Genomic DNA, 13,871 nt, shown 5'->3' with positions numbered 1-13,871 from the left:
TTAACCATTATATTATTACTCTTCGTCAATTCGATCCTCCACTTTGCTCACTCCAACTGTCTTTCGTGCTCTTTCTAGATTTATGGATTGATATGTCTGATCAAGTATTGGAATGTATATCCACGGCTTGATATTGAACTATTCGAGAGCTCTATATCGCTATCTGAATCTATAACTAAACTAGGGTCTGCGCGATATGCACCTGAGTGCGCCGGGCCGGGGCATCACCCGGGGCATCATCAGGGCATACCCACCTCGATGCAGGCAGCTGGGGAGTTGGAATGGACTTGGACACCAATCTGTATACGGAGTGCTCTTCTAGATATGCTGAAACTTGGAGCAAACCCCAATGCCAAGGCCGAAGACCCTCAAAATAGCCAGGGTCCCTTGATCGAATGGAAACATCGGCCTTGTCGATCCCACTGCGGGGACCCGACACCGCCCAGGGCGCAGCACTCTGCAGACTCATAAACCCACCCTCTTGCTCCTGATACAAAGATTGAACCCTTAGATCACTTTGTTCTCTGTGTAGCAGAGCCATATCTGCTTTGTTCTTTGTTCAACAGAACCTTTTCCCTTGCTTCCTGGCCTGATTCACTCCCCCATTTTGATGTCACGCGTATGACGTCCGCCTCCACCTTTGATAAACCTTACTAGACGCTGACCGTTACACTTGATTTCCACCTCATGTCGCGTTCTGCTTTCTGACCCTTCTTGTTTTCTCCCCTATCTGGCTAAACAAGGCCAAGAAATGGCGGACACTGCAGGCTCGTTTGCTTCAATAGCCACAACCACCCTTATATCCGCAACTGGCACTCTCGCCTCATACGTCGGTACAGCTCTCCCCGCAACCTCGGACGCACACGGATCATATCATTATGGGACAAATTCTACTAGTCCACAGGATCCGGACGATGAGGGGGAGAATGCAAGTTACTTGGTCCATTCTCTGTGTTTGTGCAGGTTGCTCTCGGTGGCCTTGCATTATTATCTCTAGTCTACAAGAGATGGAGAGAGCGACCACAGCGTCCGATCAAGGTCTGGGCCTTCGACGTCTCGAAGCAAGTCTTTGGATCAGTGATGCTTCACATGTTGAATCTTGTCATGTCGATGTTTTCTGCGGGCCAATTTGAGATTCGGAAGTCATACAAGCCGAATCCATGCTCATTCTACATACTGAACTTGGGAATTGATGTAAGTCTCTCTTGCATCTGCGTTGACATTCCTTCAGGGCCTGTTTGCTAACTAGGATTTGATTGAACAGACTACCCTTGGGATCCCGATTCTGATCCTCCTTCTCCGTGTTCTCAACCGCCTCGCATCCTACACTCCGCTTGCGAATCCCCCGGAATCGATCGAGTCGGGGAATTATGGCCATCCACCCCGCGCAACATGGTGGCTTAAACAGGCCATAGTTTACTTTATGGGGCTACTTGGCATGAAGATATGCGTCTTCTTCCTCATTGAGCTCTTACCTTTCATTGTCAAGGTCGGCGACTGGGCTCTACGATGGACAGAAGGCAATGCTGCTGTCCAGATCTTCTTCGTCATGCTTCTTTTCCCGGTCATCATGAACGCCATCCAATATTACATCATCGATATATTCATCAAGAAACCAGCCTCTCATTACACAGCAGATAACACAGAGGATGCCGCCACAGGTGACGATGCTCACCGTCGGGAGGCTCTTCTTGATGGTCTGGACGAGTCATATTCAACGGATTCCGACGATGAAATACCTGGGAAAACCCCGAAGACCACATCACAGCCAAAGGCCACTACAGATGCTCTCCATGAGTCAGAGCATTTGCTTACTGAGGATCATAATCCTGTGCCTCCATATGAACCAGCAAGCTCGAGTAGCAGCCGCAATGGACATGATACGGAACCCAGCAAAGGAACTCACTAATTCTTTGTTTGTGCATTTGGGAGTTACATATTTACTTTTTTGGGATTGTTCATTACTGTTTAACGTGTGCTTGTGTATACGATTATCTTGCTCTTGCAAATTAAGCATTATTATAGGTACTCTTCCACTGCTTAAGTACCTACATGTAATTATGTAGTGTGTATATTTCGAAGGCTGTACAATATTTACCTAGGTATCCGCTAGAGGTCGTCGTAAGTATCAGGTATTCGTAGATTAGTCAAATAAGATCTTCTATAGAGGGAAGAACGTCGCTTATCTTGCTTGGCACTCCATCTTCCCCGAACGCTTTTTTTTTGTATGCCTTTTTCCATTTTTTGATACAGAAAGAAAGGATTGTCCCGACTAATCCAGAGTATGAAAACGTAATCAACGAGTCTGAGTGAAGTTTGTTTGGTCCGTTCCACGGTTCCCTGATATCAATTTGTTGCCCTAAATCCAAGGCCATAATATATGCCGCCTTACACACCGCTCTGATCTGCCGGTTCTGGAAAAATCAAAGAGGAAAAATATTCTAGCTCCGAGGAACATTGGAAGCCTACAATTGCACAATTGCCTCCCGATATCAATCCGGTGGTCGATTCTGCAAGCAAAGTTTCTCGATTTACAGATTCTCTCACACCCGTCACCATGCCTAAAGCAGGGCTGAAGGTGAAAGCCAAGCAGGCAAACACCCGGTCTGCGATGGAGAACACTACGGCCAATCTCCGCCCGGAAGATTCAGATATCGAAATGGACGACGAAACCAGCTCGGATGAGGAAGATGTGCCCGAGAAAGATGAGGCCGAGAAGAAGCTGGAGCGCATGCTCTTTGGCGACGATGAGGGTTTCATGGGCGCATTGAAGAGGCAGCAGGATCGCGAGGCCGGAATGGCTCTCACTTTGAACAGTGATGACGAAAGCGATGCCAGCGAGGGAGATGAGGGCGAAGACTTGGCTGGCCTGGCCGACTCAGATGTATGCGACTCCAACTCCAAGTCTCCAGGCTTTCAATCTAACCATACTGTTTTTATCTAGCTCTTCTTCCTCGATTCGGGTGCACCTGCTACCATTGATATGATCCCTTCCCCGGAAACTCCTTCAGATGTTGAAGACGAGGAGGAAAAGGACGAACCCGCGGTCTGGTATGACAGCGACGACGACCGCCTTGCCGTATCGCTAGGAAGCCAAGCCAAGCTGCGCAAACTGCGCAACTTCGAAGACGAAGATGTAGTTAGTGGCAAGGAATACGTCCGACGACTGCGCAGACAGTTCACACGACTGCACCCAACCCCCGAGTGGGCCACACCCGAGCTCAAGCGCCGCAAGACCGACTCAGACTCGGAGGCAGGCAGCGGAGACGAGATCGACTCCGACGACGAGAACGAGGAGCTATCCATGCAGCCCCTCGCAAAGCTCCTCCAGAACGCCTCCGACCTGACACGCATAGAAGACAACGCGCGCTCAGGCGGAAAGCGCAAGCTGCGCCAGGAGGTCATCGACATTCAGCGACTGAAGGATATCGGAAAATCCCAACCGTCCTCCGTCGACTCCCTGAACTTCCACCCACACTACCCGCTCCTGCTCTCCTCCGGACCAGCCTCAACTCTCTTCCTGCACCACATCTCCCCCTCCGCACCCGCCCCCAACCCCCTCCTCACCTCCATGCACATCATGCGCACCCCAATCCACACGTCCGCCTTCGCCCCTCCAACAGGCAACAAGATCTTCGCCTCCAGTCGCCGGCGCTACTTCCACATCTGGGACCTGGACACCGGCAAAGTCGACAAAGTCAACGGCTCCTCCGACCGAAAGGAAGAGCAAAAGTCCATGGAGCGCTTCAAGCTCTCCCCCTGCGGCCGCTTTATCGGCCTGGTCGGCACATCCCGCAAGGGCGGCGGTCTAATCAACGTCCTGGACGCCACCACCGCGCAATGGATCGCGCAAGTGCGCGTCGACGGCCGTGGCGGTGTCTCAGACTTTGCCTGGTGGTCTGACGGCGAGGGTCTGACAGTCGTGTCGAAGAACGGTGAGGTCTCCGAGTGGGACGGACGCCAAGGCCGCATTGTCGCGCGCTGGCTCGATGCCGGTGCCGTCGGCACGACAGTTCTCAGCCTCGGTGGACGCTCAGGCCGGACACAGCTTGGAGGTGATCGCTGGGTTGCAATTGGTTCTTCCAGTGGTATTGTCAACATCTACGATCGTCGCGTCTGGGCGGCCGCATATGCCAATGCTTCGACTGCGGATAAGAACTCGCCTGCTCAGTCGGGTATCCCCCGTAACCCTGAACCTGTGCGTGTCTTGGATCAGCTTACTACTCCCATCAGCCATTTGGTCTTTGCCCCTGATGGACAGATGATGATTATGGCGAGTCGGTGGAAGCGTGATGCTTTGCGTCTTGGTATGTTCTTCCTACTGTTCTCTCTTGGTTTTTGTGCACTTTGCTAACTGGATTCTCTATAGTTCACCTTCCTACTTGCACTGTATACCGTAACTGGCCTACTGCTAACACGCCATTGGGTCGGATTTCTTCCGTGGCTATTTCACCGAACTCCGAGCAGTTGGCTGTTGGTAATGAGCAGGGTAACATCCGACTCTGGGAGATTCGGGGTTAGAGATTCTATCTCAAATAAAAGATTTACGTTTTCCTGTTATTTATATATTGTCTCTATAATGACATATGTTTTTTTATTATCTTTCATCAGCCCGAGTTGTAGCCCTGGAGGTCGATGTGGTCTCCGTTGAGTTTGAGAGAACTTAAGTCGCTCCCATTAGGCGTCCATTGACCTTTTCCTCTCTACAAGCAATAAATTATTATATGCAAAGATATTCTCGTAGCAGTGTCATATTGTTGAGATCGTTGATAACGTTCTAGCAAAGGAACAAGCATGCAAAACGCCCGGGTCCAAAGGAAAAGGAAAGAGTACGTAGGTAGAGTAGAAATCAAAGCCAGTAAACACGCCACAGCACATGCAAGTCGTGTCATATCAAATGAGGGGAGCATGGTCTTATTCGTGGGAGGGCTATACTGTCGGTTGCCCTTGGTGAAGGAACTCCAGTAACAAAGGGGGTATCTGGGGGTCAACATAAAGATCCTAGAAAGAAAAAGAAAGAAAGAAAAAAGAATGTGTTAGCAACGGACTTTTCCAGGGTGTTCTGCCCAATTTGGCAGTATAAATTGGTGGATATCGAGCGGACGCTGACCGCGAGAAGAGGCACACCAGCTCCATGACTGTCGAATGAGTCTTGAGAGAAATTGGAAGCCCATGAAAAAGTTACTCTCCCGGTCCGTTTGGTCCCCACCGCCGAGATCGCTTTCCTTGCTCGATGTAGTTTTTGATGACGCATGGTGCACGATCGGGGCCCTGGCACACCTTGTGACGGTTGAGATGTTTGAACTTGGGGCCTAGAGGTCCGTTCACGTAGTGGTACTGGCCTGCGAATCGGTATTGGCGGGAATCACCCAGTGGGTAGAACTTGTCACCCCAGTGGCCTCTATAATGGAACCATTCTGTTGGGGCAGAGGGGCTGAAGGTCGACGCTCGCAAATGCTCATTGTCGAAGTCATACGTGTAGGCTTGAGAGTTAAGAACGGGGTCCCATAGTGGACCGCGGTCAGTTATATCGTGCAGTAATCCCCAGGGAAGAATGTACTCATGTACACCGGCTGTGGCGTACATGGCGTGGCTACCTTCGGCAGAGTAGATGACGGGCTAAGCGGGTAAAGTTAGTGACGCCACAATCGCGGAGTCTATTGTTTGGCAACTTACGCGGTGTCCAATTTTTTCAACGGCTTCATAGCTATAAGCCTCTCCGCCTTGATGGGCACTGAAGAAGAGGGCTTTTGGTTTGCCGTTGTGAAATCGGACCATAGAATGCTCCCAATCGCCAACGTGATTGCCAAACCGGACATTGACCACGGTGTTTCCAAGATTGAAGCTGTAGAAGTAGAACCAGAATGCATCCACAATCCCGTTGCCCTTATCCATGACTACCAGGATTGCAGGGGCGTCACTTCGGCCACCGGCACCGACATCATTATAAATCTCCTCGCCGCCATACCGTCTGCGAATATGTTCCTTGAGGACTTGCTGAGCTTGCAAATGTTCGTTGAAGTTCGACTCAGGTTCCGAGGCATCCTCTTGTTGCAATTGGTGGAAATCATACCACTTGGCACGGTTTTCCTCTGTGTCACCGGGGATATCCCCATCGACGCGACCATCCCAATCAGCCCATGATTCTTTTTTGTCATCATTTGTCTCAGGGATATTCCTCTCGCCCTCCAACCATGGTGGACGCGTCTGTACATCGTCGTTGCTTGTCAGGAACACAGGCCTACCCTTTTCCCATTGGTTCAGCTCATGCAAGTCACTCAGTGTCGGATGATCCCATTGGGCCTGAATTGGGGTATAATTCAGGGTCGGAGTGGTATGGTACAAGTGTTCGGCGATATCCCCGGGCCAGAACTGCTCGCCAGAATAAAGGTGGACGAGTGGGGCGTAGTGGAAAACATAGTCCGGGATCTGCCGCCGAGCCCGCTCTTCGGGATCCCACTCAGACTCATTGGCCCCGCTAAGCCAGAACGACCGCCATGGTGTCTCGGGCTGTACCTGCATACTTGCCCACTTTGCTGGATCGCGGTGTCCAAATTCCCCGTCCGCGGTTTGGAGATGGGTTGCGCCGCAGACGCTAAGCCATCGGCAGGCCTTGCGATCAAGCCACGAGCGCGAGCTCGCAATCCAGCTCCGCTCCTCCCGATCCTCCTCATACCAGATGAAAGCAGCCGGCCTCAGTGCGTGGATTAGGCTGTTAATAGATACATAGGCGATCAGGGTCGAGAGCAGGGCAATTGTTGCCTTGGCTTTCCGGGTCATCTGCTGAAGCGAGCCGACATAAACTGTCAGGGCTGGCGATCTAGAATGTTCATAGACTATAGGAATTTCAGTCGAGGCCGGTTCAATGGAGTCGAGTGGTAGGGCTGCAGCCGTCGGGCATTCCCCGGGATCTATGGTGGGACGAGAAAGAACAAGAGTTGGGACAAGAAGGGCGCACAACAGGACCGCGGGGTTATCTATAAGAAAATCCACATAGTTAGCGAGCTCCGGCCTTCCGGCTCGAACTAAGATCGCCCGATGAAGAAATCATAAAAGAAAAAAACCCAAAAAATGGAGCTTCGACTGGTCAGAGACACCAGCCGGGAGCGTGCGGAAATGCATTGAAGGGATTACCAAGCCGAATGCGATCGCCACTTTCATGCATACACCGTTGTGTATGCCTGAGCAGCCATCCGTCGAGAGCCGGAACGGAAGGGACGGAAGACTTACGAAGATGTGATGGCCCCATTGCTGTCCAGGCTGTTGGCAGTCTAAGGCTGAAAGAAGGATTGAACTCTACTTAAGAAGTATATGGTGTGGAGAGCGTATACGAAGTATAGGTTGTACCCTACTGCCCAAGGCTACGTAGCATATCCTTGCAATCAGATTTTTCAAATTTCGAATATGCCAATTGCGCTATTGAAAATACCCCTCAATCATCTGAAACCAAAACAACCACAACATTCGCCACCAGGGCTTCATTATTTGTTGACTGTCCTGATCGGTGGAGAGGGGAACCCTGAGACCGGGCTCACCGCCTTGCAGCTGACTCAGCCTTATCTTATCGCAGCCCTACAGCCCTGCGCAGGTTGGGTTCTTCGACGATCCAGACGGCCCGATCATGGATACCCCAATGCTTGACCCAGACTCAGATGGAGAGTATGAATATGAATATGGTTCAGAAACCGAGGTCAGAATCATAATGTGATATTGTCAGTTTCCCTCTACCGGCTGCTAACCTAGCTGATAGACCTTCTACATCAATCTGGACCTGACCGCCCACCATGGTGCAGTACGCCCACCACGCCGTCGCCCCGGGGAAAAGGCCAATATAGGGCCGCAAAATTCAACAAACAGGAACAATCAAGATCACCAGGACGATTCTTATCCCCCGATTGAGAGTGCTGAGACCGGCAGCGTCCCCAATGAACGCATCCAGATCCTCGACCTCCACACTCACAACCCAATCATCTCCTACTACAATCAACTGTTCAGTTGCTCCTGGGCTGATCAGATCGGCACAGAACTAGTATTTTCCAGCCCCGATACACCACCTGAAACCGACAACTCCGCTCCGCTGCACCGTGGGGCCTCCTATGAACTTGTGGCCGCCAACAGTGTGAAGATTCTTGGTCGCAAGGCACAACTCGCCGCCAGCGCTGAGCCGGAATTCGCACAGAACGTGAACAAAAAGACCTTCGCGGGACGAGCCGAACCCCTATCCTCTCAGAACGCTGAAACACTCGCCGTACCCCGTCGTCCGGCAGCGCCATCCCACCAGGCATTGTTCCTCCACAAATTGCAGCAGATCAAGACCGCCAAGGGAGAGACCGATGCTGTGCGCACAGTCATGAGCACACGGCGTCAACCGAATCTGCCAGATCTGTCAGATAGGATGCAGGGCTGGGCTCGCACTGAGGCGCAGCTTGCTGAGATCGATCGACTGAATGAACGTGCCTCGAGAGGAGATGTGGAGGCGCAGGCGACTCTTGAGCTACTCATTCAAGAGCTTAATCAAGAACCAAATCCTCTCGATCTTGACTCTGAGTCCCAGTCTGATTCCGACCTAGACTCTGATTTCGACTCCACATCTGAAAGCGACGATCTTATATCGTGAAGGCGTATGGAGCAAATCAGCGACCGGGCTCTTGACTGCGATCTATGATTCGGGTCTAGACCCATGCCTCTACACCGACCATTCAGCTTAGATGTTGCCCTCGGGTCTCGGCATATCACTGGATTTAGTTTCTACGCTATATATCTATAGCCGATCTGTGCTGTCACGTGGAAGCAGGAGCCATGAGCCGAGGATAACTACTGGAGAAGATATATATCATCGTTTTGCGGCAGTGTATGTCGCAGAAATGGAAATTCTCACCACGGGGAGAGAGCTATGATATCAAGTGGGAACGAAGAATCCCCAACCAGCCACAATCCTCGCAACACCGAGAAATCACCGGGTATGCTACCGCCCCACGAACAACACATCGATTGGGCCCTGTCAGTTAGATCAATATTTCTAACGCGAACTCAATTTACGGGATCTACAAGGCAACGTCATGACCAAACCCAATACTGGGGATGGCATCCTTGTTCCCTTATGAAAAACTCTTGATCACGCAAGCCCATGATATCAAAACGACATATGTATATCGTAAAAACTTGCTCCCACAACCGACTCTTACATGCATCGATATCATTTTGCGCATCAGAACCTCTGCAAGGCAGGTCATATGAGGCGAGAACGGTGACGTTATGATCGACCTATCCTCACATACTGCAGCTAGCTACCCATACCGTAGACGGTTCGATGTTCTCATCGGCTTAGAGGTTCCACATTGCGTACTATGTACATGGTACTTTACACCCCTGTAGAACGGAAGTACTGTTCTAGAATGGCTATGGGGCAATGTGAGTCAAGGTGTCACACACCGTATGTTGCAGATCCGACCTCCCCGACATTCCCGAGGTTGAATCGCCGACACCGCCAGAATGCATTGTCTGTACGGAATACGGAGTATAGCTAACGGAGTACTCCGTACAGCGGACCCACGACAAAGACAGTGTGTCGACTATCCGTCGTAGAAATTTCCCATAACCAAAACTACAATCCTTTATCGAATCTTACTAGATCACCGATCATATAAAATCAAATCTTCATTTCCAGATAAAGCCCAGGGAAAAATAATTAGATAACACCGAATCCCCAGACTTTTGTTGAAACATACCCCAGCGCGCAAACCCAGAATGATGTCCGCGCCGCCATGCAACACGCTAAATCTAACAGGCGACAAAAAAAACAGAGTCAGACGAAAAAGGGACATAAGGCTAACAAGCATCGCAGATATCAAATCCGGAAGGAAAAAAAACGGCAAGGACACAAGACACCAGAAAAGGCTGTATATCCGTGTCCACGAACCGATTATTGGGAAATATTGGGATGGTGGTACAATAAATCCCTCCTCTGAGAGAAGAGAAACCCAAGCGAAAAAGACGTATTGAATCAGGGTGAGAACGGAGCCCGAAATAGAAGAAGAAGAAGAAGGATTACTCCAGGTTCAGACTGGGGATGTGATCGTAGGAACCCTTCTTGGCGAAGCTGACGGGCGATGGGGGAGGGGCGGGAGGCATGCCGTCGATGAGGGTTGAGCGGGTCTTTTCTGCCTTCTGGACTGAGGCTGTCATGATAGCGCGGGAGATGTCCTGCGACATGGAGAAGGAGGGAGGCATGACGGGGGTTGCGGTCTTGGTGGAGACAGTGGCCATTATTTTGGAGGTAGGTTTATGGGTTGGTAGGATTGTAGAGGTAGGAAGGTTGGTTCTTCAGGGTTGAGATTGTTGAAGAATGCGGTTGTTGTTGGGGTCTTATACTTGTAGGAAAGTATAAGGATGGGTTGAGTACCTCGGCTGAAAAGTGAGGAAGGCTGACGTATGGGACTTGGGATTGTCTGAGCAGGGGTGACGTTCTTCACAGGATTCAAAGTCAGTCTTCTGTTGTGCAACATGCTTGTGCTTTGTACTTGTTGGCATATGCCTATCGGTATAGATGGAGCCCTGGAGGCTCCGGACTTGCCCGAGGACCCGGCTTCGGAGCATCGGATCGGAGGGTGCGATATGATGTGGCAAGTGATGACGGGAGTTCAAACTTACATGGATTAATGGAAGATATCTAGATCCGGTCTTTTCGAGACGGGAGGTTGGTGGGCGAAACGTGGGTTTTGGTTTGGGGGAGAGGGGAGATGTGGCAAGAATGATAGTTGGTGGTGAGGCTCAATTAAGATGATTATGGCCACAGTAGTAGTGCTTCTATGACAGAAGACTGAGATGATCAAAGCGAATGGGACTAGCAAAGCTGTTGGCAGTTGCTAAAGGTGCAAATGGGTTGCGAATTATCTTAGATATGAACAGAACTAGGAATCCTAAGAGCCGATGCAGGGTCTCCAACTAGTTTATATTTCCCCCCCAGAATTAAAAATAACAAACAGATAATTAAACCAAAAACAAGGCCCCCGTAAAAAGTGTGGAGGAATACATTCCCTGGGGAAGAAAGAAAGTACCCGGTACACGCATACCTGGCCAGGCCCAAGGCTTACTCCCTGGAGATCTGCCCGCCAAGGCCAATCGCCTCATTCTAAACCTCCCAATAACCCAGCCATGGAGGTAGGGATGGGCACATTCCCCCATCGGAACCGCGGGAGCCCAACCCGGCACACCTGTCGGGGAGAAAAACAAAGGAGGAGATGGAGCCTGACGCGTTAGTGTGGGGAGAGATTGACCAGGGGTGGGAATTGACGAATCGAGCATTTCATAATATTTTTTGTATAAAACACATCAATACACTATGGAGTACGGGGAAAGTAGCTGACTGAAAGCCGACCGGCTACATCGGCAAGGCTTGAGAGCTAATGAATTACGAGGGTTGTAGTTATGAAGGGTTTCTGGGATCATTCTATGCCTTCTAGCGTCCCCGGAGATAACTCGCCTGTGAACCTCGGCATGAGAGCGGAGACGGCGATCATAGCAAAGCTGGCCCAACGACCAGACTGCCGGGGTACGATACACCGGGATGCTAGACGGATGGACTCTGCTCCGTTGCGGTGTAGGCGATCGGCTGAGGGTGGCGACAGAAATCGGAGCTCCTATTTCGCTTCTTTTTCTGGGGAAGAGCTGTCCAATATTAAGCGACTGCATCCCTTCACCGTTAGGGGTTTGATCTCTTTCAATCTTTGTTGACATGGTCACCGAGCCCCGATATGCATCACCATGGGCGATCCGCTAAAAATTGGGACCAGACTGCCCAAAGACCGTTGTAAACGCGTCGGCTCATCAAACCCCGGTGATGCCAAATATATACATGCGGAGTAGGTAGTATGATGTATACGATGTACTCCGTACTCCACACAAATCTCACACATTGTCTGATGAGGAAAAATCTTCCCATGGAATAGGATGCCGCGCAATAAATTAATTTAAATAAGTCTAGGAGCATCGCTTAAATCTCACATCGCAGAGCAAAAAAAGAAAAGAAAAAGGGATTCCAGTGGATCCACGCCAGGGGCCGAGACAGTCTGGAGCGCATATCAAATCATTCTTTGTCTGAGATGTCTCCGTACTCCGTACAGCAAATAAAGGTATCTACACAGGGATACGATCCATGAGCGGCCATTCTCCCAACATTTCGTTGCTTCTGATCCATAACCATGGATGAATTCAGGGGCACGACGAGTGAGCTACAGAAGTACGCAAAAGGTGACCGTTTCGCCGTTGATCGACATCCGAATAGGAAACTCCACAATTCTTCTTCCCCCGGATTCAAGGGGCCACAGGAGCGAATATACTATTTACAATATCTGCAATGCACCTGCCACCTGCGACGTACGTACTCCGTTCTATGATTCCGGGGGAAAGGGGTAGAGTATGGTTCTAGAATGCGCATTCCACTCTCCGGATTTCCTGATTACCAGGGCGCCGGGTCTCCGACGGTGATTTAAGGCGCATTGATCGGGGGGCCCCTTTCGATCGCGGATGGAATCTCCGTTACATCCGGGGCTAGGAGACTCCGATATCACATAGGGAGTATGGAGTAGTCTGATGATAAAAAAAAATAGGGACACTAGTAACCTTGACGTTGGAGATATGTCGAATATACTTGCATATGGAGCTGCACCAAGTACCTCGTGAAAACGGTGTAAATAGCATTCTTGTCGTGTACCACATAAGATAAGCTCTGCGGCATGACTTGTTGTGTTCACCGCTCGTTGAGAGATACCTGTGGTTATGTAGTTTGACTATGGGACGACACAGATAGGCCCGGGAGGGGAAGTGATGAGTTGGCCGAGTTGGTGTGTTTTACAGATAACCGAGCGTACCACTCAGTTTATTATTTGCAGCTGTGGCACTGTGGAATGGTCTCGTCAGGTACAGGATGTACAACACATCCTCATGCATGATTATCAATGAGCTGACGACTTCGTGATGGCAATGATTCAAATCAGGTACCTGTGTTTGATGGGTGCTGGTTATTCGGCCTTGGACATGTTGTGTACATAAGATCGATGTTGGTCTACCCGACACGTCAGGTCTTACGCTCGGCTGCCTTATCACCGGACAAATATCCTTGTACTCCGTACATAGGTGCCAGACATCGTGTTCAAAAAGATAGATCTTTCTCTTGGGCATACTTTGGTACCTTGGCAATAACCCCAGCCCAGAATGAAAACACCGAGCGCAGGATAGCGTGTTCTATACTCCGTACGCAAGGGAATACTTCGAGATAGATCGAAAGTGAAGAATCGACTCTATGGTCTGTCGAGAAGAGTGCCCGATCTACAGATTGGCGCCGAAGAATGTGGGACTGGCAATCGCGTTCCATTTCGGCGCTTACCAGGCTTCCAATGTATGATGTACCAAGTCAAGCCAACGAAGTGATTTTCAAGAATAGAATTCAGGGATCCCTTGATCATTGTGTACCCAAAATCCCTGAGGAACGGGAGCCCTACTCCGTACTTGAACAAAACTTGAACTCTACCAATGCCACTTCATCTAACTTTGCAGAACACATGCTTGGAAGGGCGCCGACTGTTTTCTAGATGATCTCCTGACTTGTTAGTTCCCGTGTCTTGTCTTGGGACTTCACGGCACTAGGATCTCCCGGACGGCCAACACCAGTGAAAGAACTCCAGGTAGCACGCTACGAACGTGGCCCGCGCCTGAGGTCGTGTCAGATGGTGACACCAGGCAGGCACCCGGAAACCTTGGAAAGCACTGTCAGCTCCTTGTTTTGGGTAGGAGTAACCCCGAAAGTGCATCATAACATTGATCGGAAGGGTTTCCGACATCACAGTGCCTCCTTCCCCAGACTTTGAGGGGAG

At 50.4% G+C, this 13,871-nt stretch overlaps 5 protein-coding genes across 5 annotated transcripts; 3 read left to right on the top strand and 2 right to left on the bottom strand.

Annotated features, from left to right (window-relative positions):
- Positions 1–751: 751 nt before the first annotated feature.
- On the top strand, positions 752–1,909 carry N7457_006894 (STIMATE family protein; the record flags this gene model as incomplete). Its single annotated transcript, XM_057177937.1, has 3 exons — positions 752–940; positions 964–1,194; positions 1,265–1,909. The coding sequence occupies 3 exons, from the start codon at positions 752–754 to the stop codon at positions 1,907–1,909; spliced, it is 1,065 nt and encodes a 354-aa protein (XP_057029681.1).
- Positions 1,910–2,557: 648 nt separating this feature from the next.
- On the top strand, positions 2,558–4,521 carry N7457_006893 (WD40 repeat domain-containing protein; the record flags this gene model as incomplete). The annotated part of the gene is made up of 3 exons (XM_057177936.1): positions 2,558–2,884; positions 2,945–4,307; positions 4,370–4,521. The coding sequence occupies 3 exons, from the start codon at positions 2,558–2,560 to the stop codon at positions 4,519–4,521; spliced, it is 1,842 nt and encodes a 613-aa protein (XP_057029680.1).
- A 660-nt stretch (positions 4,522–5,181) lies between these two features.
- N7457_006892 (uncharacterized protein) lies at positions 5,182–7,249 on the bottom strand (the record flags this gene model as incomplete). The annotated part of the gene is made up of 3 exons (XM_057177935.1): positions 5,182–5,619; positions 5,677–6,977; positions 7,231–7,249. 3 exons carry the CDS (start codon positions 7,247–7,249, stop codon positions 5,182–5,184), a joined length of 1,758 nt encoding a protein of 585 aa, XP_057029679.1.
- Positions 7,250–7,621: 372 nt separating this feature from the next.
- Positions 7,622–8,617, top strand: N7457_006891 (TFIIIC subunit 6 family protein; the record flags this gene model as incomplete). Its single annotated transcript, XM_057177934.1, has 2 exons — positions 7,622–7,690; positions 7,751–8,617. 2 exons carry the CDS (start codon positions 7,622–7,624, stop codon positions 8,615–8,617), a joined length of 936 nt encoding a protein of 311 aa, XP_057029678.1.
- A 1,430-nt stretch (positions 8,618–10,047) lies between these two features.
- N7457_006890 (uncharacterized protein) lies at positions 10,048–10,266 on the bottom strand (the record flags this gene model as incomplete). The annotated part of the gene is made up of 1 exon (XM_057177933.1): positions 10,048–10,266. The coding sequence occupies one exon, from the start codon at positions 10,264–10,266 to the stop codon at positions 10,048–10,050; it is 219 nt and encodes a 72-aa protein (XP_057029677.1).
- Positions 10,267–13,871: the final 3,605 nt, after the last annotated feature.

Source organism: Penicillium paradoxum (assembly GCF_028828445.1).
Source record: "Penicillium paradoxum strain IBT 22861 chromosome Unknown utg000006l_segment0_segment0, whole genome shotgun sequence".
Lineage (NCBI taxonomy): Eukaryota > Fungi > Ascomycota > Eurotiomycetes > Eurotiales > Aspergillaceae > Penicillium > Penicillium paradoxum.
This window is presented reverse-complemented; position numbering and strand designations above follow the sequence as displayed.